Source organism: Manihot esculenta, chromosome 3 (assembly GCF_001659605.2).
Source record: "Manihot esculenta cultivar AM560-2 chromosome 3, M.esculenta_v8, whole genome shotgun sequence".
NCBI lineage: Eukaryota > Viridiplantae > Streptophyta > Magnoliopsida > Malpighiales > Euphorbiaceae > Manihot > Manihot esculenta.
In genome coordinates, this window is record NC_035163.2 from 30,713,059 (window position 1) to 30,737,137 (window position 24,079).

General features: G+C 33.4%; 3 protein-coding genes across 6 annotated transcripts; 2 read left to right on the top strand and 1 right to left on the bottom strand.

Annotated features, from left to right (window-relative positions):
* Nucleotides 1–710: 710 nt before the first annotated feature.
* On the bottom strand, nt 711–6,298 carry LOC110612192 (calcium-binding protein 39). Of its 4 annotated transcripts, none has more exons than XM_021752897.2 (11): nt 5,986–6,291; nt 5,094–5,258; nt 4,890–5,008; nt 4,033–4,107; nt 3,808–3,901; nt 3,645–3,704; nt 3,266–3,331; nt 3,084–3,182; nt 2,027–2,071; nt 1,226–1,328; nt 711–1,081 (listed from the first exon to the last, which is right to left on the bottom strand). In XM_021752897.2, the coding sequence occupies exons 1-11, from the start codon at nt 6,106–6,108 to the stop codon at nt 993–995; spliced, it is 1,038 nt and encodes a 345-aa protein (XP_021608589.1). In that variant the 5' UTR covers nt 6,109–6,291; the 3' UTR covers nt 711–992. The 4 variants fall into 4 exon arrangements, 2 of the variants coding, with proteins under 2 accessions (XP_021608589.1, XP_043811097.1); XR_002487443.2 differs by lacking the exon at nt 711–1,081 and adding an exon at nt 2,171–2,419 and having other exon boundaries at nt 1,280–1,328; nt 5,986–6,297; XR_002487444.2 differs by lacking the exon at nt 711–1,081 and adding an exon at nt 2,878–2,996 and having other exon boundaries at nt 1,280–1,328; nt 5,986–6,297.
* A 1,762-nt stretch (nt 6,299–8,060) lies between these two features.
* Nucleotides 8,061–14,449, top strand: LOC110611381 (F-box/LRR-repeat protein 4). The gene is made up of 8 exons (XM_021751675.2): nt 8,061–8,589; nt 9,877–10,113; nt 10,420–10,826; nt 11,211–11,396; nt 11,953–12,145; nt 12,550–12,626; nt 12,839–12,989; nt 13,782–14,449. The coding sequence occupies exons 1-8, from the start codon at nt 8,323–8,325 to the stop codon at nt 14,076–14,078; spliced, it is 1,815 nt and encodes a 604-aa protein (XP_021607367.1). The 5' UTR covers nt 8,061–8,322; the 3' UTR covers nt 14,079–14,449.
* Nucleotides 14,450–15,283: 834 nt separating this feature from the next.
* Nucleotides 15,284–20,771, top strand: LOC110611909 (AP-5 complex subunit mu). Its single transcript, XM_021752470.2, has 8 exons — nt 15,284–15,555; nt 15,769–15,915; nt 16,238–16,549; nt 17,626–17,918; nt 18,036–18,928; nt 19,022–19,078; nt 19,563–19,610; nt 20,184–20,771. The coding sequence occupies exons 1-8, from the start codon at nt 15,488–15,490 to the stop codon at nt 20,247–20,249; spliced, it is 1,884 nt and encodes a 627-aa protein (XP_021608162.1). The 5' UTR covers nt 15,284–15,487; the 3' UTR covers nt 20,250–20,771.
* The last annotated feature ends 3,308 nt before the right edge of the window (nt 20,772–24,079 follow it).

A 24,079-nucleotide genomic window follows, 5' to 3' on the forward strand; every position in this document is an offset into this window, starting at 1 on the left:
AGTTCGTAATAAATGAGAAAGTAATAGCTTTGAAGATTCTAGATTTCTTGAATGGTTGATGAAAATGATGCACCCTCCCCCTCTTTTCTCTTTTTATTTCCTTTTTTTTATTATCAACTCTGATCACGTCAACTACAATATTTTCTACTTTTCTTAGCTACACAATCTGGTACGACTGATCAGGAGTAACTCTGATAGTATTTTCCTATATTTTTGGGAGAGTACAATTGAGGCATGCATTCCATATATATATAGTAGACTTGCTTTTAGAACTGTAGCCTTATAATCTTTCAAACACGTACATGGACTGAATCTAAGGCTTATTTTCTAAGGCTATCAACCATAATTTTGAGTCTGAAGATCCAATTGTATTAATAGAGCATTTGTGTTGATCATCACTTGAACAAGAATCATTGCAAAATCACGTTCAACCAGAATACTCAGAACTACTCAATGCTCGTCCTACCGCTACCCCTATCTGACATAGTATAGACAACTTTACTTAACCACTACCTGTTGTCACCTCTTCAGTTTCCTCATCCAAGTTAAGGTAACCCATGCTAACTTATTTTCTTCCATGATAAACATGCATGGGTAGAATCCTCTGTTGAAATTATATTTCATTTCTTATATGCATTTCCAATGCTACAAACACCAGTTTTCCAACCAGAGAAGGATTAAAATATTAGTAATAAATTCCCGAGTGTTGCACAAACAAGATCAAAAGCAAGAATAACAAACTCCATATAATACAATGCCTTTGACCACTCAAAATAATAATAATAATAAAAAAAGACTCATTAAACTGAAGATTAACATTTACTAAGTATGACTTCGGTGCAAAAAATTAAAATTACATCTCTCTCCCACTAGTGCTTGAAACTCCTCCAAAACCACTTATTGGCAAACCGTGATTGCAGGTAATCACATAGAATTAGCATGAACTGCAAGATGATCTCACAGAAAAGAAAAAGCAGCTACTGAAGAAGGACCTAGCTATCCAAAATTGGCTGCTGTGACACTTTCTTAATTTCCATGATTATCAGTTCCTTTTCCTCTTCAAATTGCTCATCCTCATCACCTGAGATGATCACAGGAGAAATTACAAAAGTTTGCACAGTATGATTCTTTAAAATCATTATTTCAAGGGCAAGTCCTCAAATCCATAGCCACTTTCGACATATCTGTTGGCAATGTAGCAGGAAAATATTATAATTGCACTTGCCTTTTCCAACAGAGAGATTATTAAGTAGTTCCACCAATCGTTCATTGTTTTTTGCCAAAATTACTTTTACTTCTCGTGGCTTGTTAGGATTAGCTACAAAAACCTGCACAAACACCAAGGGATAAGAAGCATTAGGAAACATGAATGACAATTTCTGCAGCAATCCAAGATGTAAATGGATTTGTTGCTTTAGTTGGTGTACACTTTAAGAAAGGAAGGCTCATGAGTCCATGATACCACCTTAGTGTACCAGAACCACTGTTTGTTTCTCTTTTTTTTCCAGGAGGGGGGAGGTGGGAGAGAGAGAGAGAGAGAGAGAGTAGGACAGTGCCAAAGTTATAAAAAACCAAGTATAAGAAAACCAACTTGCATACTGAAATGCAGTAAAAACACGAAAAAGAATGTTGAAACACTGTTCCGCTAGACCTTTAGGGGATAAAGGAAAAATGGGAGTGAAAGGGATTTGTCTATAAATCTATGATGCACATAAAAATACCAATCAAGAAAACTGCCAATCAACTTAATATGGAAGAAAAAACTCCACATGGTAAGGCACATGTTTATTAAAATGATGCCCTCCCCTCCATAATGTAGCCATGGCTCAGGAGAAACTAACAGCCAATAATGTACTTGCTCTATGAAATAAAGGCTCTAGCTCCAGTAGCATTACACAATGAGGTAAAACACAATTATGGGGAAACAGCAATGTCATTGGAAATGGGATAGCTCAAATCTGAATTTTTTGCTTCAGCCCTTGAAAATGGTAGTAAGAGATAAGATGACAGAATGAGATTGCAGAACCTTGAAAATGTGGAAAGCTGAGATCTGAATGTTTTTGCTTGAGTCCTGTTCACACCCAGAAACAAAAAGCAGATAAAATGGTCACACTACAAATTTGTAATCATAAATGATTCAAATATATATTCAAGAAGGAAAAAAAATGACCTTGAGTCCATAAAACACACAAAAGAGGCAAAGTTAGACAATCTAGCATCTTATCAGACAGAGAGGTAAAAACTGAGAAGCTCTATTGCCGCATTGCATATTGGATATCTAAAATTGAATAAGAATACAGATAAAGAGACAGAGCAGCCGAGAAATGAAAATTGGTGTATTTTCCTATACAAAGAAATACTTCTCTGTACTCATTGATCCATCCCCCGGAAGCAATAAAACCCTCCATAATTTTGTTTCCTGAAAACAGGTATAGACTATAGCATCATATTCAAAATCATTTAACACCTCTCAAGTTAGATCAGAATCAAAATTGTAACTACTTCCCATGCAGAAAGCATTCAAGAACCCTTGTGTACTGCATAAAACACAAATGAGGACTGAACTCCGCTGCTAGAACAAACTGGAAAGCCAGCAGATAGATACGCCCAGGTTGCCAATTCATAAAGATTGTTTAGTTTCTTACATAGATGGATTGCATATACAATAGAAATACTACTGTTTGTAAAACAGAACAAAAAGACATAAAGACCTAATGGGAGAGTAAAAGATACAGATAGTTATAATATTACTCAGAATCATCCTCATGTAATAAGTTATGCTATTACTCAAAATCATCCTCATGTACTTTTGCACGATAGTAAGGGGGTTCCACTCTCAGTAATCAAATGTTCAAGACATTAGAATTGGAGAGGCACCTTCTTGTTAAAGGCTTTTAAGTCTCTAATTTCACATCTATTTGGGCCTTTCTGAGTCAGTCAGGAATCTAACTTTAATAGCTATTGGCTGCACTGTACAATTTCTTCAAAACACCCATCTAGTCCGTGTACAACATATCCAATTGGTTAAACAAAAAACTCCAAATTAGATACAAGAAATATAATGAAAATGAAAGTTGTCATACCTTCAGCAGTGTCATCATGACTTTTAAGTAGCGGACTTCTAAAACATAGCGCTTCATTATATGGGAATTATGAGCCTCCAAAAGGAATTCCGAGAGAAGCTAAATCCATTAACATAGTCCTGTTAACTTACAGATCAAAACAACAGCAGATTATGATTTGAAAACTTTCAGTAGAAACTAACCTTCAGTGATTGCCTTCTCGTCACATAATTAGGAGACATCAACAGTTTTTCATACAGATCAAAGAACTGGAAAAAAGAGTACCTTATAATGTTAGCCTTTTTACACAGAATAAGCCAATATAATTGAAAGAGTTGTCTTCACTGTCCACACCATACAGAGGTGTAACATCAGTGAAAGATGTACTTTTCTAGGAAAACTTCAGGAGTTCAGACAAGTCCTTATCCTCCTCAAGTACTTGGCTATCATTAATTTGTTACTCATAAACAGAAAAAGGATTCTTGACTACTTTGTAACTGACTCACATAGATCAACATATTCCTAAGAAACATTTAGATCTATCCAGAATCATATCATAAGAATGATTAGTAGGAAGAGTACCTCATCATAGTGCGCAGTGAGAAATTCAGCAACCAGAGTACTATGTTTAGTAAGCAAATCCTGGCAAGCATTTATTTGCAAAAATGAAGTGTGCATAACTGGAGGCTTAAAAACTAACAGGTGTTTCATAAAGAAAATAGAAGTTACAAACTCATACTCTGACCTTGAAAGTAGAGAAAGCATCCGAAGCAACATCAAAGTTTGGCAACTCCACAAATTTGAAGAACAATACAAAGCTTGCAGACTCTAATATGTACCTGAAAAAGCACTACAAAATTTAAGTGTCAAGATTGATATTTGATTGCCCTAATGATAGCCAAGTTTCTTTACACTTTATTTAAGACTTGCAACAACCATGAAAGAAATTGATGAAAGCTTGATGTCTTACTTTGCAAGTGTTGGAAATTTGATACACTCCCTTAACATAAGTCCACAGTTCAAGGCAATTTCCTTGTTATCATAGCTGCTTCCAAAAGGCAACAATAAGTTTCATACAATATCACACAACTGAATTTCTTAATAAGATGACCATGCAGCAACTCAAGAATTTAACTCCTCTCCACATGACCTTTTACAAAATTCGCAATACTGGATGCATGAGTTGCTTGTAACCATATACTTTAGCACTTTATCAAAATGTAATTACCATATAAGGATAACTGGGCATGGATACTGACACTTTTGCACGCGAGAGAGTATAAAATTTTCAGAAAATAGATGATCAAGACTTAGACATTACACAGTCTGTTACTAGTCCATAAGCACAAGTAACAGAGCTTTACTGAAAAGACATTGGTGAAACAGAAAACTGCATGGTCAATAATATTGCACATTTCTTATGGTTAGTGGTTCTTTGCACTTATCAGTGTTAAACAACGTGCTGCCTTCAACTGTATATTCTCAATTCAGATTTTAGCCTCACTGATCATGCCAGAACCAGGTTGCCCATAGAACATAAATCCTGAAGTATCCTTGGTGTGAGAACTGACACATCTGCTCTTCAACTTTTTGCATATTCATAATTTAAATTCCAGTTTGTGATATTTTCAACATATTGTACCTATCCTTTGACACATAAATTTATAACCTTCTTCATAGATATATGTCACATGCAATAATCATGAAAGGGATGAAGAAACAAAAACCCAAGAAGAAAGAGCTACACAAGAAACAGAACATGCATCTCACAAGTTCTTAAGACATATTAAAGGTATTGACAGGAGAGGAGAAACTATGTCAGCTTACCACACAACAAGAAAGTCTAGTAATTCAAAATGATTCTCTATGTATTCTACAGAGCAATATTTGGAATCAACCTTTTGCTTCAAGAACATGGACCAACAATGGACTAAATCCTTTCTTGCCTGAGTTAAAATGGTATATATCATATCAGTGCATGAAAATATACTCAGAATGCTTGTTAGAGTTCTACAAACAGTTCAAACTCACTTCCCAACCCAAATTAGGGAGTTTGTGAATCACGAGAGCAAGAACATCCTCTTTACAAACTTCAAGCACAAGCTGTGAAACTTGATCCAGATTTGGTTCCACCTCGCCATCTCCACAGAGCATACATCTCATTGCCGCAAGATTTTTCTCAACTTCTTCCATTGCCTATATGGAAAGGGGAGAAAAAAGTCAAACACCTTGATTAAAGAAATGGCTAGCATAACTGAAGAACATCTGATTCTGCTTCTCCCAATAACAAAATCTTAATGGAAATTTTTGTGCTTAAACGTGAGAACTAATATAGATCTCTGTGAACCTTTCAGCTACATCCTTTGGCAATGCTCTCTTCTATCATCTTAAAGTTCTTTTCCACCCACATGGCTACCAAAAGTACCACTATCTAGTAAAAGTGCTGGTTCTGCAGCCAAGAGATATAGCAAGTTTGAAGCCTGAGTGCAACCCACTTCAAGTAAACTGCCGACTGCCAAGCTATCATCGAAACTATGAAGTTTCAAATACTTAAATGCCAAAACTCCAGCAGCTATTAACCACCAAGCAAGCAAAGGGCAACATGATATCCATGTCTTCAGATTTTATTGTTCTTAATCCTCAAGCAACATGGTCGCATTTTGTTGTATCTATAAGCAACAATTAACAAATCCCTAATTCTTTACACCCTTTTCCTGTAGGATTATTTTCCTATTGAACCAATCAGCCAAGTAAGCCGCAAATATCACAACCATTAAAAATTGCTGTAAAAGCTCAACTGAATCTTCATTAATCCCATTAATCCCATGGAAAAAAAAAAAAAAAGCAAACCAGGATTTGAAATCAAAATCAAGCAACATTTTCGACTAAGCAGAGGAAAAATGAGAAGGATAAAGAGAAAAACCTTCTCAAGAGCTTTAACTTCAACAACAGTTTGGGTATCGAGAGCCAGGAGGCTGTCTTTCACTGCTTTTACCACCTCTTGCGGCGTTTTTGGCCGAGACGGCTTGAAGAAGGAAAACGACATTATGTGATGATCGTCGACGATCAAATTTTAATTTGTGCAGGTGTTTCCCTCCTCTTTGTGTTAATTTCCTTCTTTTTTTTTTTTTACGGATTTTGATGTTAAAGTTCGTGTCAGGTGCTGAGAGATTCTGCAAAAGTGCAAGTGGTTTTTGGCGTCGATGCTCTCCTCTTCTTTTTGGGTTTTGTTTTTTGGTGGCGGTTAGGTTGCCCGTAACGGTCCGAATCATACCGTCCCGGACAGATTCCAATCTGAAATCGGCCCAACGAACCTGATATCAGATTTGATCAACATTTATGGGCATGGACCGGACTAAAACCGGATTCCGATGGACTCGTGATTGGTCCGACCCATTAATTATAGTGGATGAAATTTATGATATTTAGTATTTTTATATCTCTTTGTTATGTTAAAATCAATTCATACATTTTTTTAATTTTAATTTTAATTTTAATTTAATTTTATATCTTAATTTTGTTAACAAAATTTTCCTAATTTTTTACTAATTATTTAAATAATTAATAAGATATCTTCAAATAAATTATATTTTTAATAATTATGCTGTAGCAGACTTAATATTTTATACCACCCGATTTTTCAAAATAAATAATTTAATTATGTGTTTTAATTTTATGTAACTGAAATTTGAATTCAAAAAAAAAAAAAAAACTTTTTGCGACTGATTTTTTTTTTTTAAATCCCAAACCAAGATCAGGTAATATAATATGGATAAAGAAATCCTCCATCCTTAATTAATATAGAGGAATAAGAATAATATCAATTGGTTAGGTAAAAATATTGAAATGTTATATACATCTAATATTTTATATCTTTAGTTTACAAATATTTTTTTAAAATTATATTTTAATGTATTTCTACTTTATTGTTAATTATAAATTCCTTGACTATTAATTTTAGTTTTTTATGTCTAGAATTTTTAACATTCGATTATGCTTTAGTTTAACTGCCATTGTTACACAGCAAAAAAACTTAGATTTGTCTAAATATTTATTTTTATTCACATTTGTATTTAGATCTTAGTTAATCTGTATAAAAATATATAAAAACTATATAAATTAAAGTACATTTCAAAATTTTTATTTAATTATATGATATTGGTATCATTAATTAATGATGGAAATTGCATTAATTATTCAACTATATGATACATACGCTGATAAATATTAAAATATTTAAATCAATATATTTTGTATAATTTTTTTTTTAAATTGATGGTGAATAAATAGTTGATGAAATAATATATTTTGTTGGATCAGCTGTATTATAGTTTATTTCCAAATAGAGCAAAATGTGGTAGATTTTATTTGATAAATAATAATTATTGTGTTGTTTTTGTATTAAATTAGTTTTTTTTTTCACTAATCAAGTGTATAATATAATAGGTAAAAAAATTATATATTCAAAATAATACATTAAATTATGCAATATAGCCATTTTATTAATCATTCTACAAGAGCTATATCACTAACCATAGATGATAAACTGTTAACAATAGCTATGATCCCATTTTTTTTTTAAAAAAAAAGAAAAGCTATGATTGATAAGCAAAAACATTTTCATTATTTATTTGATATGATTTAATTTTATACCATAAAAATTTGAATAAATTATTATAAATTTATATAATATTTTAATTTTTAATTAAAAGAAATTGAATATTTTCAATTTTAATAGCAATAATTATAAATTATAAAATTTAATTTAATTTATTTTACTTTAAATTGTTATATGGCTAAGAGGGCAAGATACAAAGGAAATGAGCTCATGACTCAAAAAATACAAATAAATATAAAATAAAACAATAAAATAAAATAAAATAAAATAAAGGATAGCATGTGTAATTAATGGGTCATTCATAACTATGAAAATAATATTAAATTACTTTACAGAGTTAATATTTAATGAATCATTAAATTAAATATAATGAAATTTATGATCTGTGGAAAAATGTGATTCAGGAGCGGTGGCGTGTCATTCAACAGAGTCACCGATATGAAAAAGACGAGGGAGAGGCAAACCCCAATTATTTCCTCCCTTCTATACGCCGACTCCACCGATTTCCTTCCAATTTGCTTCTATTAACATGTCCAATCTCTCTTACTAACTCTCTCCAATCCACAATTTCAATTCCTCTCTCTGCGAATTCGCCTATTTTGCATTTCAGTTTCGGAAAAATCCATTTTCACCTCACTTAACATGCGAGGCCAGGATTGGATTAACAATTGTCTCCCTGACGGGCTCATCTTTGAGATCTTCAGGCACCTCGACTCCAAATCCACCCGCGATGCTTGTTCTCTCGTCTGCCGCCGCTGGCTGGAACTCGAGCGCCTTAGCCGCACCACTCTCCGTATCGGCGCTACTGGCAATCCTGACCTCTCTGTCAAGCTCCTTGCCCGCCGTTTTCACAATGTCAAAACCATTCACATTGATGAGAGACTCTCTATTCCAGTTCCGATTCAATTTGTAAGCCTAAAATTTGATGCTTCCATTATCGCTCTTTATCTGTGTGGCGATTTCTTTGCAGAGTTTAACCTAATTTTGACAACGTTTATTTAATTTGATTATTAGAAACAAATCACCTGTTCTCAAATTCAGATTGGACGCCTTCAAATTGATGCTGATGCTGCTTATATGCGTATATGTGATTGTGTTTTACGCATTCCTTTTTCATTTTAATGTTTGATTTTGGACTATTTTATGTTGAATTATGGTGATTAAGTTGGTCAGTCTTATTTAAATTGGTTTTTTTTATATGGGACATTGTTTTTGTTTTTTATTTCTTAAAAATGTAATTTTCTAATTTGTTATATTTTTTTAACTTGTAAAACACGAAGGCTGATAAGAAAGAAACTACTTTTTGTTTTTGAAGAGTTGTACATTGTTAGGTTGTGGGGAGGGGGGGGATTATGAGTTTTGCATGAACAAACTGTTACTTCAGATAATTACGAGTAGGATTGGAAGCTGTTCTGCTGTATCTTTTTATTTTGGCTAAATTACTTAAAATTCCATGACTTACAATCCCTTAACGCAATTTTAGCTAAATTAGGCGTGGACTTATGCTGGTTATACAGCCGTGGCCATTGATAACCCATGAAGGAGTATTCCCATGATGCCTAGCAAATTGAAACTGAGATATAGGTGGAATTTGAAATAATACCGCTGCCTCTTTAACATCAATAGGCAAAACTATGGTTGATTACTTGCAGTATATATCACCTGTTGAAGTTTCAACTTTTAGCATTGTCACACTAGGACAATATTAGACCATATTCTTCCAGGAAAAAAGTTATAGCTGCATATTCATAAGTGTTGTTGGGATCAAATTAAGCATGTGAAATGTGGAAGATACTAATTTCACTGTGTTGTGAAATGAAGCTGTAGCTTTGGCCTTCATTTTATCATTGTGGCTTGTTATTTTAGAATTTAGAAGTTTGGCTAAAGTGCAAAAAAGGTTAAGATGGTAAAGGCAATGGCATGTCCTTTGCTACTCTTTAGTCTTTACTAATGAGGGCAGGTAAAGGATTAGCACGAGCATGAACTCATGATTGCCTTGGAAGAGAATAGTCAGGTTTAGATGGGTTGGTTGATTCTGAATTAACCAACTATCATTCCCTCGGGAAGGAGTTCTGACGGTGCTGTTCTGCTTTTTAATGGATGGGAAATTGGAAATTTAACTGGCCGTTCACAGAATTCCTATTCATCTAGTGCATATAGTCTTTCCAAGTGGATTTACTATAATTCGTTGTACAGGGAAGAAGAAGGGGTGGTGATCATTCTGCACCAACTCTTAAGCTACACTCTGAGAAAGGTTTATCAGAAGATTTGCAGCTTGGATCAAACGTTTTGTCTGATGCTGGTCTAAGTGCTCTTGGCGATTGCTTTCCAAGGCTGGAAAAGTTGAGCTTGATCTGGTGCTCCACTGTTTCAAGTTTGGGTTTAGTGTCTCTTGCTTACAAATGCAGTTTCTTAATCTCTCTGGATTTACAGGTAACACTTATGAATATCAATAAGTTCACTGAAAGTGTGTCGAAATGTTCATGATGATCTCATGTCTAGTTTCAAATTTTAACTTTCGAGTACTTTCTAGGAGCTGTATAGTGTCACACATACAAGTGAATTTGTTTTACTTGTCTTCTTGACTTTTGATGCTTGCACATGTTGATTCACAGATTGTTCTGCTAGTGAACTTTACCTTCACACATCATGAGCATCATTTAAGCTTTAGTTTCTTACTTTCTTTTTGCTTTTGTCTCCCCTCCCCCATCACTATCCTCCCTTCTCCATTTTCCACAGGGTTGCTATGTTGGGGATCAGGGTTTGGCTGCTGTTGGGAAGTGTTGTAAGCGGCTTGAAGAGTTGAACTTGCGTTTTTGTGAAGGTTTGACTGACACGGGCTTGGTTGAATTAGCTCAGGGCTGTGGGAAATCACTAAAGTCTCTAGGTGTTGCTGCTTGTGCAAAAATAACGGACTTATCATTGGAAGCAGTGAGCTCTTATTGCAAATCACTTGAAAATCTGTCTTTGGATTCAGAATCCATCCATAATGGTGGTGTTCTTTCTGTGGCCCAAGGATGCCCTTCTTTGAAAGTCTTGAGACTACAATGTATTAATGTTACAGATGAGGCTTTGATAGCTGTGGGAACCCATTGTTTGTCATTGGAGTTATTGGCTTTAAACAGTTTCCAGCGATTTACTGACAAGTCAGTGCATCTTCTCTTCCTTTTGAAATTAATAGTCCGGCTCTTGTTGAACTGAACCACAAAAGTGTGACATGAGCTATTTGTTTTGCTCAAGGGGAAGAGTGCCAAAAGCCCTTATGAAGGCCACATTACCCTACCCCACATCGATTTGGGATATACCATGTTAAATTTGAGTTAGGCCTATCTCACCCTAAAATTTAGTTCAAGGGGAAGAGTGCATAAGGTCTTATAAGGGCATATTAACCCTATCCTAAATCAATGTGGTATTCAACAATCCGATTTCTTTTTTCCCTTTGCTTTTTAGGGAATTTAATTTAGGTTGTTTAGACTTTTAGATTGTCGTGATGTTTCATAATGTCTAAGGCCATTGGCTTTTCTTTTCAGAGGCTTGCGTGCCATTGGTGATGGGTGTAAGAGATTGAAAAATCTTACTCTAAGTGATTGCTATTTCCTGAGCGACAAGGGTTTAGAAGCAATTGCCACTGGTTGTAGGGAACTGTCACATCTTGACGTCAATGGTTGCCACAATATTGGAACGATTGGACTGGAAGCCATTGGAAGATCTTGCCCGTACGTTTTATCTTTTATTTTTTGCTTCTCGGATTTTTCTCTTCTGCGTTCCTTCTTGTTGGATTTTATTTAAAAGAGAAATCTTTATATCACTTTTCTTTCTCTGCGGTTATTTTTGGAATAGTACAAAGAATCGTGCAGTTTCACACTCTGACACATAATAAAATGTGCTTTAAGTTTTGTCAATTTGATACCTTGTATTATGCTGCATCTGCAAATTTTATCCAAATTCCAAATAGTTGTTTAATAAAAACGCTCAGCACTGCATTAACACCACGTCTGCTGTCCGCCATAGCAATATTAACTTAACAGTAAATGACAGTTCTATATTTGCTAATGGATTGTAATAGAAGGTACAAGTTGACAAAATCAAAGTAGTCCATTATTGGTCAAGGTCCAAAAACCGCAGGTTCCTTTTAGTACTTTTTCCTAAATTTTTTTCCCTTTGATTTCTGCAGGTTGTGTTACTTTCTATATTAACTGTGAACATGTATCTTATGAGTTTCCATTAGACAGTCTCTGTTGTGTCAATAGTGAATCTTTTTACTATTTGCAGACACCTCACTGAGTTGGCTCTGCAATACTGCCAAAGGATCGGTAATCATGCTCTTCTTGAAATTGGAAAGGGCTGCAAGTTTTTGCAGGCTCTTCATCTTGTAGACTGCTCTAGTATTGGTGATGATGCCATTTGCAGTATAGCTAGAGGCTGTAGGAATTTGAAGAAACTTCATATTCGCCGATGTTATGAGGTTCTCTCTCTTTCTCTCTCTCTCTCTCTCTCTCTTACATAGTGGATATATTTTATTCAGTATATCATGTTTATTATGGCTATAGCTTAAATGGTTGCAATTGTAAGACTGCCTAACAAGATTCTTGACTGCTATTAATTATGAGTGGTTTATTGAATTTACAATCTCCTAATTTTTCATTTTCAAACGATTAGATGAATTTGGGAGATGAAAACCAAGGGAACCATGATTTATCTTCATATCTAGGTGATGAATGGTCTTTTACATGAGGTTCTTTTCTTCTGAAGAGCTTGCCTAGTCATGCTTGTCATTATTTAGTTGTATGATAAATCTGTTTGCCATGGTGGTAATGTACATTTTTTTGACGCACTGAATAGTTTGTCACTTGCTATTTTCATTTTTAGATCGGAAACAAGGGAATCATGGCCATTGGTGAGAATTGCAAGTCTCTTGTTGATCTTAGCCTTCGGTTTTGCGATAGGTAAAGCACTTTACAACCCAAATTTAGATGCTTTTCTCTATCTGCTCAAAACTTGAAATGACTTTTCAGTTAGTATTCCTTTTCCTTTTCATCTTTGTGTTTTATTTGGGAATTTCACTCTGAAACATACATCATATTTTGCTCATGACATCACCAACACTGTATATGATACATTGTGGATTTTAGATGCTCTTACTTACTTTATTTAATAGGGTGGGGGATGAGGCCCTTATTGCCATAGGTCAAGGTTGCTCCTTGCAACATCTGAATGTTAGTGGTTGCCACCTAATTGGTGATGCTGGAATAATAGCTATTGCAAGAGGGTGCCCTGAACTCAGTTACATAGATGTGAGCGTACTTCAGGTGTGCTATCTCTCTTCACTGGTCTCCCTTTTTCTTTTTGTTTCTCTGTGTTTGCATGGTTGCATATTTTCTGCTTATGCCTTGTCTAATAACTGTGATTTGTATTTCAAAGGTTCAGTCTGATAGGAAAATTTTGAATTTTGATGCTAATGAATGTGATCAAGTACTTGCTACTTAGAAATGTGTTTAGTCTTTTTTCAGGTGGAATTTCTGAAAATTGTTAGGCTTATTTTTGTAATGAGAAAATGCTACATTTATATGGCAATTATATTACTAGATCAAGTTTAGTTACAGAAACTTCATATTTTTGCACTTAATACAGTGCATATTAGAATCAGCAGGTGATAGGGTGGGGAGATGAGGTGATTATTGTTGTGGTAATGCAAGGATTTGCATCTTACATTCTGTACGATCTGAACTGGCAGGTGATGGGGTGGGGAGTGGGGAAGATGAGGTGATTGTTATTGTTGTAAAATTGCAAGGATTTGCACCTTGCATTCTATGCGTGTACACTACTAACTATATCTTTGATTACCTTTTGATGTTGAGGTTTGCAGTTTACTCTGATCAACTATATCTTTGATTATCTTTTGATGTTGAGGTTTGGAGTTTACTCTGATCCTACTCTATCAATCATGTATAGTCTTGGCTATTAGAGAATATATATATATATATATATATATATATATATTGTTTTTCAACTGGTTAACAAATATAACAATTTGTTATATTTCTTCAGTTGGTATTCTAACTAGTGTAATATTTGTATCAATGTTTTTTCATTTTGGACAGAATTTGGGGGATATGGCAATGGCCGAATTAGGAGAAGGATGCCCATTACTGAAGGAGATAGTGCTGTCACACTGCCGGCAAATAACTGATGTGGGGCTAACACACCTGGTTAAAAATTGCAGAATGCTGGAGTCCTGCCATGTGGTATATTGTCCAGGTATAACGGCAGCTGGAGTTGCCACTGTGGTATCTAGTTGTCCAAACATAAAGAAGGTCCTGGTTGAGAAGTGGAAGGTCAGTGAGAGGACCAAAAGAAGAGCAGGCACTGTTATTTCCTACCTATGCGTGGATCTTTAGATTCCACATCTTTGTACCCGTATGTCCTGTCTGCTCTCGGTTGGGTTTCAGTAAAGTTTTGGTTCAACTGTTCAGGCCTTGGAATTTGAGACGTTTAAAAGTCAGTTGTTCATCAGCTTCGCTTATGATTTTCTCTTTGGGCTTATATTTAACTTTTTTTGATGTATAATGTCTTTCTTCTTCGAAGAAGAGCTAAAAAGGTTGTAATAAAGCACCATTTAAGAGCTTTTTTTACAAGAGGAGTATATATATTAGAGAAACGTTTCTTAAATTTGTAAACTGTTAGAATCACCAAAATGTCAAGCGAAAAATAGAGGATTCAAGGTTGTTTGTTTAATAAAAAATATTTTTCATATTTGCCAATTAAAAAAGATCGTAATCGTTGTTTTTTTTTTTTTTTTTGCTTTTTGTGAATTTTGAGAATTTCAACACTATTATTTTAAAATAACTTCTCAAATAAGTTATTTATTAGAAAAAAGTTCTCTTGAAATATATTTTTCGTATATTATTTATTTTCTGAAGAAAAAACCGCTTAAATTAATGGATTCTAGTTATCCGTGTAATTCAAAGTCATGGTAAAACAAATAATTTCAATATATTTTGGTTCATGTCGATTATTCATCTCCTGTGATTCTATACTAAGAAAATCGAGAGTTTTTTTCAATCTATTTTTTCCTCGATTATTATTGATTTATTTAATTAGTTGAGCAAAAATATTTTATTTATATATGAGATCATAAAGCATAATGCATTTTTTTGTTATATATAACTCTTAAACTATTTCTTTTTGTTAATAAACTAAAGTGACCTTGATTTGTTGATTATCATACTTGTATATGTGAGAATTATAATTAATTTTATATTAATTGTAAAATAAAAAAATATTCATATACATATTTCTAATTTTGTATAAATTAATTATATTTGGTACTTGATTCAAATATCTATGACATTTACTTTTTTTATTAAAATTAAAAAATAAAAAATATTTTTCCTTTTCGAATTATTTTCCTTAAGATGATTTTATTTTTTATTAATTAATATTTTGAGTATTTCAAATTAATAAAATATAAAGTGTTTTTTTGAAAATTTTTTTCCATGCAGTGAGCCTAAATATTATATTTTAATAATAAAAAATAAATTTACCCTAAATGCGCGATCTTATCATTGTACACTCAACATTTTTCTTCAGGACACAAGATAAAAAGGTTTTAAAAGACTGTACTCGCAAAAACTAAACTCCCCGGCTCCCGTCTCGTTCCAGAGGGTCTTTGATGGAATTTGCTTTTCCGGACAACGTTGTCGTTTTGTGTCGTCATTGTCCCCGTGCGCTTGAGGTATTTCGAGTTGTTCCTACTTCATAGTTTCCAAACAAAATTACAGAGATTAAGGCGAAGAATAGAGCCCACATGCCTGGCGGTTGCAGCATCAGAGCTCTGTGGATCATCAACAATCTCGACGGCGTAATTTTCTCCAGGTTTCACCAGAAAATCACAAACACCTATCCTATGTATTAACTTATTGGCATCTCTGACCATTGCTTACCGATCTGTTGATTGGATATCAATTTTTTAATCGAATTCTTTTTTGAAGCCAGTTGGATTTATTTGTGGTTGATTTGAATTTTCTGTCCCAAAGTGGGTTGGTTTCTTGTGTTTTAATATTTTCTTCATATTTTCAAATAAAATAGGAGATTTCCGGTGGTGGAGAGGCAGTGGCGAGCTGCTTGCAAGACCGAAAACGAGAGTTCAAATGAGGATCCGGTTAAGTACACTGCTCTACCCGTGCTTCCAAATGATTCAGAGATAGCTGCTGCATTTATGGAGCGGAAGAAAAGGTTGGCTCATTATTATCCTCCTTTATTTTCTCTCCACATTTTAGCTTACTAAATTTGTTAAATCATTGAATGTGCTTGTGATATCTTTTTATAATTTATACTGGCACCTCAGGTGGTTCATTACTGTATTGGCTACTAGCTTACTGATGGTTTCAAGTTTATTATGAATTTAGCAGTTTTATGCTGATTATATTTGTTTGTTTTTGTTTAAATACCACATGGACAATGCTCTTACCTTTTTCTTTTATATAAAAATAGTTTATTGTGGGAACTCTTCGTTGGGCTGCTTTAATCAGTTACTGGTTTATTTGTGTCTTCGTAGTCAGGGCTCAACACGTGGGTATGGCATAAGGGTGACTCAGTCAGCTCAAGGATCTGACTCCTGGGTTGATGACCCCATTATGCGTCATATAATAAGCCTTCGTATAGGCGCAGAGGAGGAAGGAGAGAGTTATCTATTATGGCCTTTAGTTTTGCATGTAAGGGGACCTTATTGCGTTCTTGCTTTGCCTTTGATTGAGCCAAGGCATTTAAAAGTGTATTCAAGATTATGCTGTAGATCTGATTGTGGAAATGCTGTTGGAGTGGACGAAAGCATATCTTCTCTCCTGCTTGATCTTCCATCCATCACAGGGTATGGTAAGTTGTAAAATTAGTTTGATAATGATGTAACATAAAAATATCTCTTGAAAATTTTCTTCTACCTTTTTCCCTGTCTTCTACTCTCAAGCTCATTTTGGAGTGATGTTGTAAGTAGTGTTGTTTTACATCTGTTACAACCTTTGAGGTGTTGTTTGGTGTATAGCATTTGATAGAATAAATTTACTGGATACCATGGATAAGCAGTTTATATGGATGTAAATCTTGTTGTGGGAGTAGGGAACAAAAGTTCTCAGATGGCAATTACCAATTGTTAACAGTGGTAAGCTGTGGATGTTGTGGGTTATCTTCTGCCACTGGTGGCCTTCAGAGTTTGGCTGATGTATGCAAAGTGGCAAGAGGCCAGGGCCCTTACTTCCTTCCTCTCTCCTGTTCACATCCCATTGCCTTTGCCAGTTCCAGTCATCATAAATATATATCACTATGGGATTTCTTCATCCCAAAAAACTTGGATCTAAATTGCCCCCTGGATCGTGTTGTAGCATGTCTCATGGACCACTCAAAAATTAAAATATTGGTAAATTGACTTCTTGCATGTCTTAACATTTCATCATGAAGAAAACAGGGAATACGTGAGGAGAAAAAAACTGCATGTTTTTTGAATTGGATATGACCATTCCATTATTTTGATCTTTGAATATTTAGTCTTCGATATTTTAGTTATGCCTATTCTGTGTCCTGTCAGGATCGAGTTTAAGTATCATGCAACAAATTCATTTGTTGCTTTTCAATGACCTCTGCTTTCAGTTCAACATGAACTGTCGCCAAGTATAAATCATATTGGGTATTGAAGTGATTGAAGAATGTGTTTGGTTAAGATAATGCCTTATTGGAAGCCAAATCTCACTTGTTTAATGTGTGACTATTTATGTCACAATTACTAATAGAATTTTAAGTCTCTGAAAAGGCATTTTTTTTTTTAACTTGGAATGATAATGCATTTACCCTTTTACTTTTCTGAAAATATTTCATCCTGTAGATGTGAATATTTTATCATTACATGGTAACACAATTTGCCTTTGAACACTAGTTCTAAATTTTTCAATACAGGGCATTTATGGTAGCACTTGCTATTGGTGATATAATTACTGGTGATATGGTAGATCCAGAGGTGGTTGTAAGTGTGTCACCATCTGTGGGAGGACTGTTGGATTCCTTAACTGGAAGCATAGGGATATCGGGCATCTCCTCCAGGGCAAAACCAGTGGCTGCACCAGTTGCATCAGCCACTCCATCCAGCACTGCTGCAATTGGAGCTGTTGCATCAGATGCTCCAAAAATTGGTTCAAGGCCATTGGATAAAGATGCACTTCGAAATTTCATAAGCAGTGCAATGCCCTTTGGTTGGTACTTCATATGATGGTTTCTCTTTTTTCAACTTTATAAGCCTTTAATTGGTAGCAATTTGCATCTGCCTAATCTTACTAGTTATTTATATGTAGCTACTCTTTTCTCTACAGGTACTCCCTTGGACCTCAACTACTCCAATATTTTTGCTATCAAGGCTAATGGCTTTTCTTCATCAGATGTGCCCCCAACAGACTTGAAACAACCAGCATGGAAACCATACCTTTACAAAGGAAAGCAAAGAATACTATTCACAGTTCATGAGACTGTTCATGCTGCCATGTATGACAGAGATGACATTTCAGATACCATATCCATTGCTGGCCAAATAAATTGTCGAGCAGAATTGGAAGGCTTGCCTGATGTATCGCTTCCTTTGACCGGGTTGAGCAAGGCTCATGTTGAGGTCTTATCATTCCATCCATGTGCTCAAGTTCCAGAACATGGTGTGGATAAACATGCTATCATGTTTTCACCACCACTTGGCAATTTTGTTTTGGTGCGTTACCAGGCAAATTGTGCCTTCGGTCCTCCAGTAATGGGGTTTTACCAGTTGTCAATGGTCTCTGAGGATGAAGGTGCATTTCTATTCAAGTTGCGGATAATGGAAGGTTACAAGTCTCCTTTAGCAATGGAATTCTGTAATGTGACTATGCCTTTTCCAAGAAGAAGAGTTGTGTCTTTTGAAGGGACACCTTCTGTTGGAGCTGTTTCAACAACAGAGCATTCAGTTGAATGGAAAATTATTCCAAGTGGCAGGGGTCTCACGAGAAGTATTGAAGCAACTTTCCCTGGAACAGTCCGATTTGCGCCATGGCAAATTCAAAGAGTGCCTTCCTCAAAGTCTGGTTCTGGAAACATGAGTGATGGAGATAGTGATGTTGAGGCAGAGAGTGCAAACAATATGGTAAATGTGGAGGAATTCTTAATGGAGAAAATGAGCAAGAATCTTCCACCAGTTGATCTAGAGGAGCCATTTTGCTGGCAAGCATATAATTATGCTAAAGTATGTTCTTTTTCTCCATCTATTTATATTTCGTTGGTTTCATGCATTTGTGAAGGCACCTGAATTCATGCATAAGTTGTACTTTTGTAACAGGTGTCTTTCAAGATAACTGGGGCTTCATTATCTGCAATGTCCATTGATCCGAAATCTGTGAGTTTTTCCCTTCTTTATGTCTCTTCTCATTTTCAAGGGCAGTTGATTTTGCATAACATAACATGACACATTTGCAGATGCAAGAATAAGAGTAACAGTTCTACATATTTGTTTTTAGGCTTCATGGTCTAATACATTCAAAACTTTGTGCACCTTTCAAATTACAGCATATGCTTTTAATTTTATTAATGTCGGTCATAAGTTACTCATTTTTTCTTTCATTTGCACCCCAATAGGTCTAAGGCATCAGGCTTGTGCCCATTGTTAATGGAACATAACTATTGACTTGGGAATGGGTCTTGCCTATGTCTGAAGAGCCACCTGGTTGAGTCTTGCAAAATATGAATTTCAAAAAGGAGTTTATGCATTTTGTATGTGTTCATCAAAATGGACATTTTAAGATTAGCAATACTAATAGGCTTATGAAATATTATGCCTTGCTATTATTTGCTAGCTTTCTTACATATCATGCTGAACATAGGTGAGCATTTATCCAGCTGTTAAAGCGCCTGTGGAGTTGTCAACTCAGGTAATCTTTCTTCAATCCAATCATTTGAAGTCTTGAGGCATTTAGACAACTATGAGCAAGCAACTGACTAACTTCATCTGAAACTTGTTTTGTTTTCGTCTGTCAATGGATTGTGTGAGCATATTTGCACTGTGAAGTGTTTCTTCCCTGAGCTCATTTCAATTGTATCTCTACCACTTTTTCTTGTAACCATTGCCTGTATCTTCTGCTTTCTTCTGTTTAGGGATTTCCAATATTTAACTTTGACATCTGTGTCTACTGTATGAAAATTTTGTGACTGTAAACTCTCAATCAAAGGAAAAATAAGTTCTGTCATATCTGGAGTTATTTTGTTTATATTCTTGATGATTTCTCTCCCTTTTCTTAGTTCACAATTAATCACAATACAAGCCTCATCTTTGTGTCCTTGTAATACAAATTTATGAAGCCTCTACCGGACAGAACAGTTCTTTATTCCCAGTTCTTTCAATTGATTTGACATTAAAAATACTTAAAACTAGAATATATATGCACACACACACACGTATATATGTTCGTTGCTTGTATTATAGCCATTCTGTTGGATTGCAACAGGTTACTTCTGGGGATTATATATTGTGGAATACATTGGGGAAGTGTCCATCTGCAGCAACAGCTTAGCTTAAGCACATGGATTTTGTCGCAAAGCTTGCCATTGCCAATCAGCTACAGCGTGCCTGCATGCTTTGAAATTCTGTGCGTGTTGACTGGTAATTACTTAGCCAGATTCAGGTTTTTGATATTTGTCAGTCTGTTGATGCTCATCATATAGTCTGCGGAGCCTATTAGAGTATTGAGAAATGAGGATAAATGTCAGATATTGGTGGGTTGGCTATATGAAGGACAATTTTTTGGGAATGTTGTAAATTTCCGAAACGGTACATTTTCTGTTAGAATTGAGCCGTCATGTCTTTCTACTGGATTTATTGGGAGAATGGCTGTGGCACAGCCTAATTCAAGCAGTCAAGTGCTTCCATCTTTGCTGCTCATGTTTTTCCATATTCTGTAATATAATGATTGGTTGGTAATTTCGTTGTTGTAATTGCCTTTTATCGTTAGTGTTGCTCAGTTCGATCCGCAAAAATAAACCAATAATAGTTTTTTTTATATTAAGAAAATATATTTAATATAAATAATATTTTTATATATTCTTCTTTAATGTACTCTACTTTTGTTGCTCTATTACTATATTATTTTTAAAATTAATAAATTTTATTTTTTATCTATGTATTAAATAGGAGTATGTTAGGTCTAGTACGATTTGGGCCAATGAGTAAAAATCTAGATTTGAATCCCCTAATCCAATCTCCTAAAAAAATAAGAGTATTATTATTATTATTATTAGATAATTCCATTCGGAACTGTTGCTTGGAATTCCTCTTTGAATAAATTCTAACCTAGGTAACAGCTAGTTGATGGTCTTCGTACTGTCGATCAAATTAAATAAATGTCTACCAGATTATATTTATGATTAACGTCAGAGCATAATTTTTTTAAAACTATTTTTACTTAAAATATTAGACTCCACTATTAATAATAGATTATGAGCTGTTGATTAAAAAAGAAATCTTGAAATATTAATTTAAATTTAGGGTTGTACAAAAAATCCTCTGCATTTATAAAAAAATTGGGTTATCCGATCGAAATTGATTGGAAAGGATTTAGCATTGTGTGAGAAACAAAGGATGCTCACTACTCTTGAGCTAAAGATTTGAATAGGAAAAGTCATTGTTCTTTATACTGACAGAAAGCTAATTAATTAATTAGTAAATTTAATAATGTAAGCTAATTAGAAAATAAATATACAAAGTATTAATTGAGTCACGTTAAGCATACAATCTACTCATGACAATATCAACATTTTAATGATTATATTATATACTCTTTTCTTTTCCTTCTCGTTTCCCCAGTAGATTCTTGTCTCCCTTGCAACTAGTAATCTTCATCAAAACCAGCTTATGGGTTTCTTCATGCCTCTCTATTGTTTGGCAACCTAGAAAATCTTGCCCTAGGAACATTGGTATATATACTTGACTGGATATATGGGTCCATTAATAAATCTTATTACCAAGTTATTAATTAATTATTCAAAAATATTAATTAATTATTATTGTTTTCAATATATTAATTTATCACCTAACAACAGTATGTATTCTTTAGAAAACTAAAGAAGAATAAGAATATATCTTAAGTAGATATAAGGCTACTGTTGTTTTAACAACTATAATAACAAGTGTATGGAATTGTTTCAAATAATTAAAAGGAATAGAGTATTGTACTCACATAAATTAAAAATTAAATATTAAAATATTTATAAATTTAATTATTATTTAAACTATCAAAATTATAAATTTAAAATAAAATAAGAAAATAAAACTAAACACTCAATAGAATTCATGAAATAATTAATATCAAGTATTATGGTATTTTGATTTCAATTGTATATGATTCTATTAGTTTATTTGGTTAACAATCTGATCTAATTATCAAATCTAGAGTAAATAATTTTAAGGTAATTGATTCTCTGTCGAGTAAAACTAAATTAATTAACTAAAACTTATCACCTATTTTTCAATAATATGATAATTTTCTAATTAATTTTATAAACACTATGATCATTTTGTGTAGTGTTTTGCACGTTAAATTTTTATTTTCAATCGAATTAATATTTTTGTGATACTCGATTTTCAATTTAGTCCTAAAATATTTTTTTTCGTATTAATTTCAGGATAAAATCATTCAAGTATCCTGTAGATACTAAAAAATATTAATCTCAAGAATTAAATAATAAATTAATAAAAAAATTAACTCAAATAAATTAAAAAGAATAAATAATCCAAACTATATCAAGTTTCCTAACAAAAGAATTTAGTTACTCATTTTTAAGAATTCAACAATATATTCTATTGAGAAGTTATCCAAAATTATTTTAAAATAATTATCAACAAAAGTTAAAAGAATAAGATAAGAAACACAAATCTAGATGTATGAATTTCTCCTTCTGCATTTTTTAAATCTTATTTTTTAAATCATTCGCGATTTTTGCCAAATATATATGTTTAAAAGTGAGTAAAAAGTTTTTAATATCTCAATTATAATGTATTTATAATCTTTTGAAACTTTTAATATGTGGCCCTAGTAGAAAAGACGGATAATTTGGATTTTTGGCAAAAATATAAGGCGGAGCACATAGAAAATAGTGAAATACGAAATAAACCATAAAAACACGAATGTATCCCGTATTTTATATTGGATGATTCGGCCTCAAAATATAATATCTAGAGAGAAACACGAAACAAAATGTAAAAATACATAGTATAAATAAAAATATGGAGTTACCTATATTTTTATATGTTTTTTCAAAATCTCTAAAAAATATAGGATTTCTTCTCAAAAACTTATTCATTCCTTAATTTGTTTTGACCAGTAAAAAACACCGTAAATGAAATAAAAATATTAAATAATAGATTAAAATTAAAAATCTTAAAAGCAAACATAAAAATTTAATAAATCTAATAAAAGTCAATCAAATTAAATAGATGTGGTTTTAACACTATATCATTTATTTAATACATTATTTGTGTCTATTAAAATAGATTAAATACATTTATTAATATGTAAAGTTATAATTTAAAAGAGGTTAAGAAAGTTAGTACTCATATGAGTACGATATTTTTTTTATTTTTACTTCAATAATTTTAATAATAAATACATATTTCCTTATGAGAATAGAGTGTATTCATTATTAATATTATAATTTTTTTATATATAATAGAGTGCATTAAATAAATATTGTTAAGTGTATATTTGTAAAAAAGAATAAGAGATTATTATTAAAATCTAATCATTAGAAAAGCACCCATTAAAGCAAGAATTAAGACGTGCTTAATCACACACTTGCTTATATTCCCATTGGAGGAAGTGAAGTGTGGAGATTGGTCCAGTGAAGTGATAGAGTTAGTGAAAGAAAAGGAAAGAAAAGAAAAGAAAAGAAAAGAAAATTGGAGTGGTGATGGATAGGAGTGGGCTATTGAGTAAGGAATGTTAAAAAGCTGAGTAATAAGTTAATGGCAACTTTTGGAAGAGGACAGAGTAGAGAGTTTGGAGCAGAGGGAACATGATGGCCTCCATGTTTACATATCCATGCCTCACCCCCTCATTCTCTTTTAAAGCTATTCATCAATTGCCTCTTTCTCCCACTTCATCAAATCTCTTGAAATTCTCAATTTCTGTATTTATATTATATTTCTTATATTCTCAAATTCTTAATATTATTTCTTCTCTCCTGGGTTTTGGCTTCCGACTTTTGCACCCAAACGTTAGGAATGACGCATGTGTTTATGTCACCACCCACCAACTGATCTCTACAATGGGCAGCCTCTATTTTATATTATTTATTAATATTTAATTTTATTATATATAATTTTTTAAAACAATTTAAATTAGTTTTT

Excerpts from the sequence above, each read along its gene's own strand:
- LOC110611909 (XM_021752470.2), top strand. The coding sequence starts at position 15,488 with ATGCCTGGCGGTTGCAGCATCAGAGCTCTGTGGATCATCAACAATCTC. Across the intron at positions 15,556-15,768 it reads GACGGCGTAATTTTCTCCAG|GAGATTTCCGGTGGTGGAGA; the intron begins GTTTCACCAGAA and ends CAAATAAAATAG. Across the intron at positions 19,079-19,562 it reads TGTCCATTGATCCGAAATCT|GTGAGCATTTATCCAGCTGT; the intron begins GTGAGTTTTTCC and ends TGCTGAACATAG.
- LOC110611381 (XM_021751675.2), top strand. The coding sequence starts at position 8,323 with ATGCGAGGCCAGGATTGGATTAACAATTGTCTCCCTGACGGGCTCATC. Across the intron at positions 10,114-10,419 it reads TAATCTCTCTGGATTTACAG|GGTTGCTATGTTGGGGATCA; the intron begins GTAACACTTATG and ends CATTTTCCACAG. Across the intron at positions 10,827-11,210 it reads TTCCAGCGATTTACTGACAA|AGGCTTGCGTGCCATTGGTG; the intron begins GTCAGTGCATCT and ends TTTTCTTTTCAG.
- LOC110612192 (XM_021752897.2), bottom strand. The coding sequence starts at position 6,108 with ATGTCGTTTTCCTTCTTCAAGCCGTCTCGGCCAAAAACGCCGCAAGAG. Across the intron at positions 2,072-3,083 it reads TCATGATGACACTGCTGAAG|GACTCAAGCAAAAACATTCA; the intron begins GTATGACAACTT and ends GGGTGTGAACAG. Across the intron at positions 1,082-1,225 it reads TAATCTCTCTGTTGGAAAAG|GTGATGAGGATGAGCAATTT; the intron begins GCAAGTGCAATT and ends TGATCATCTCAG.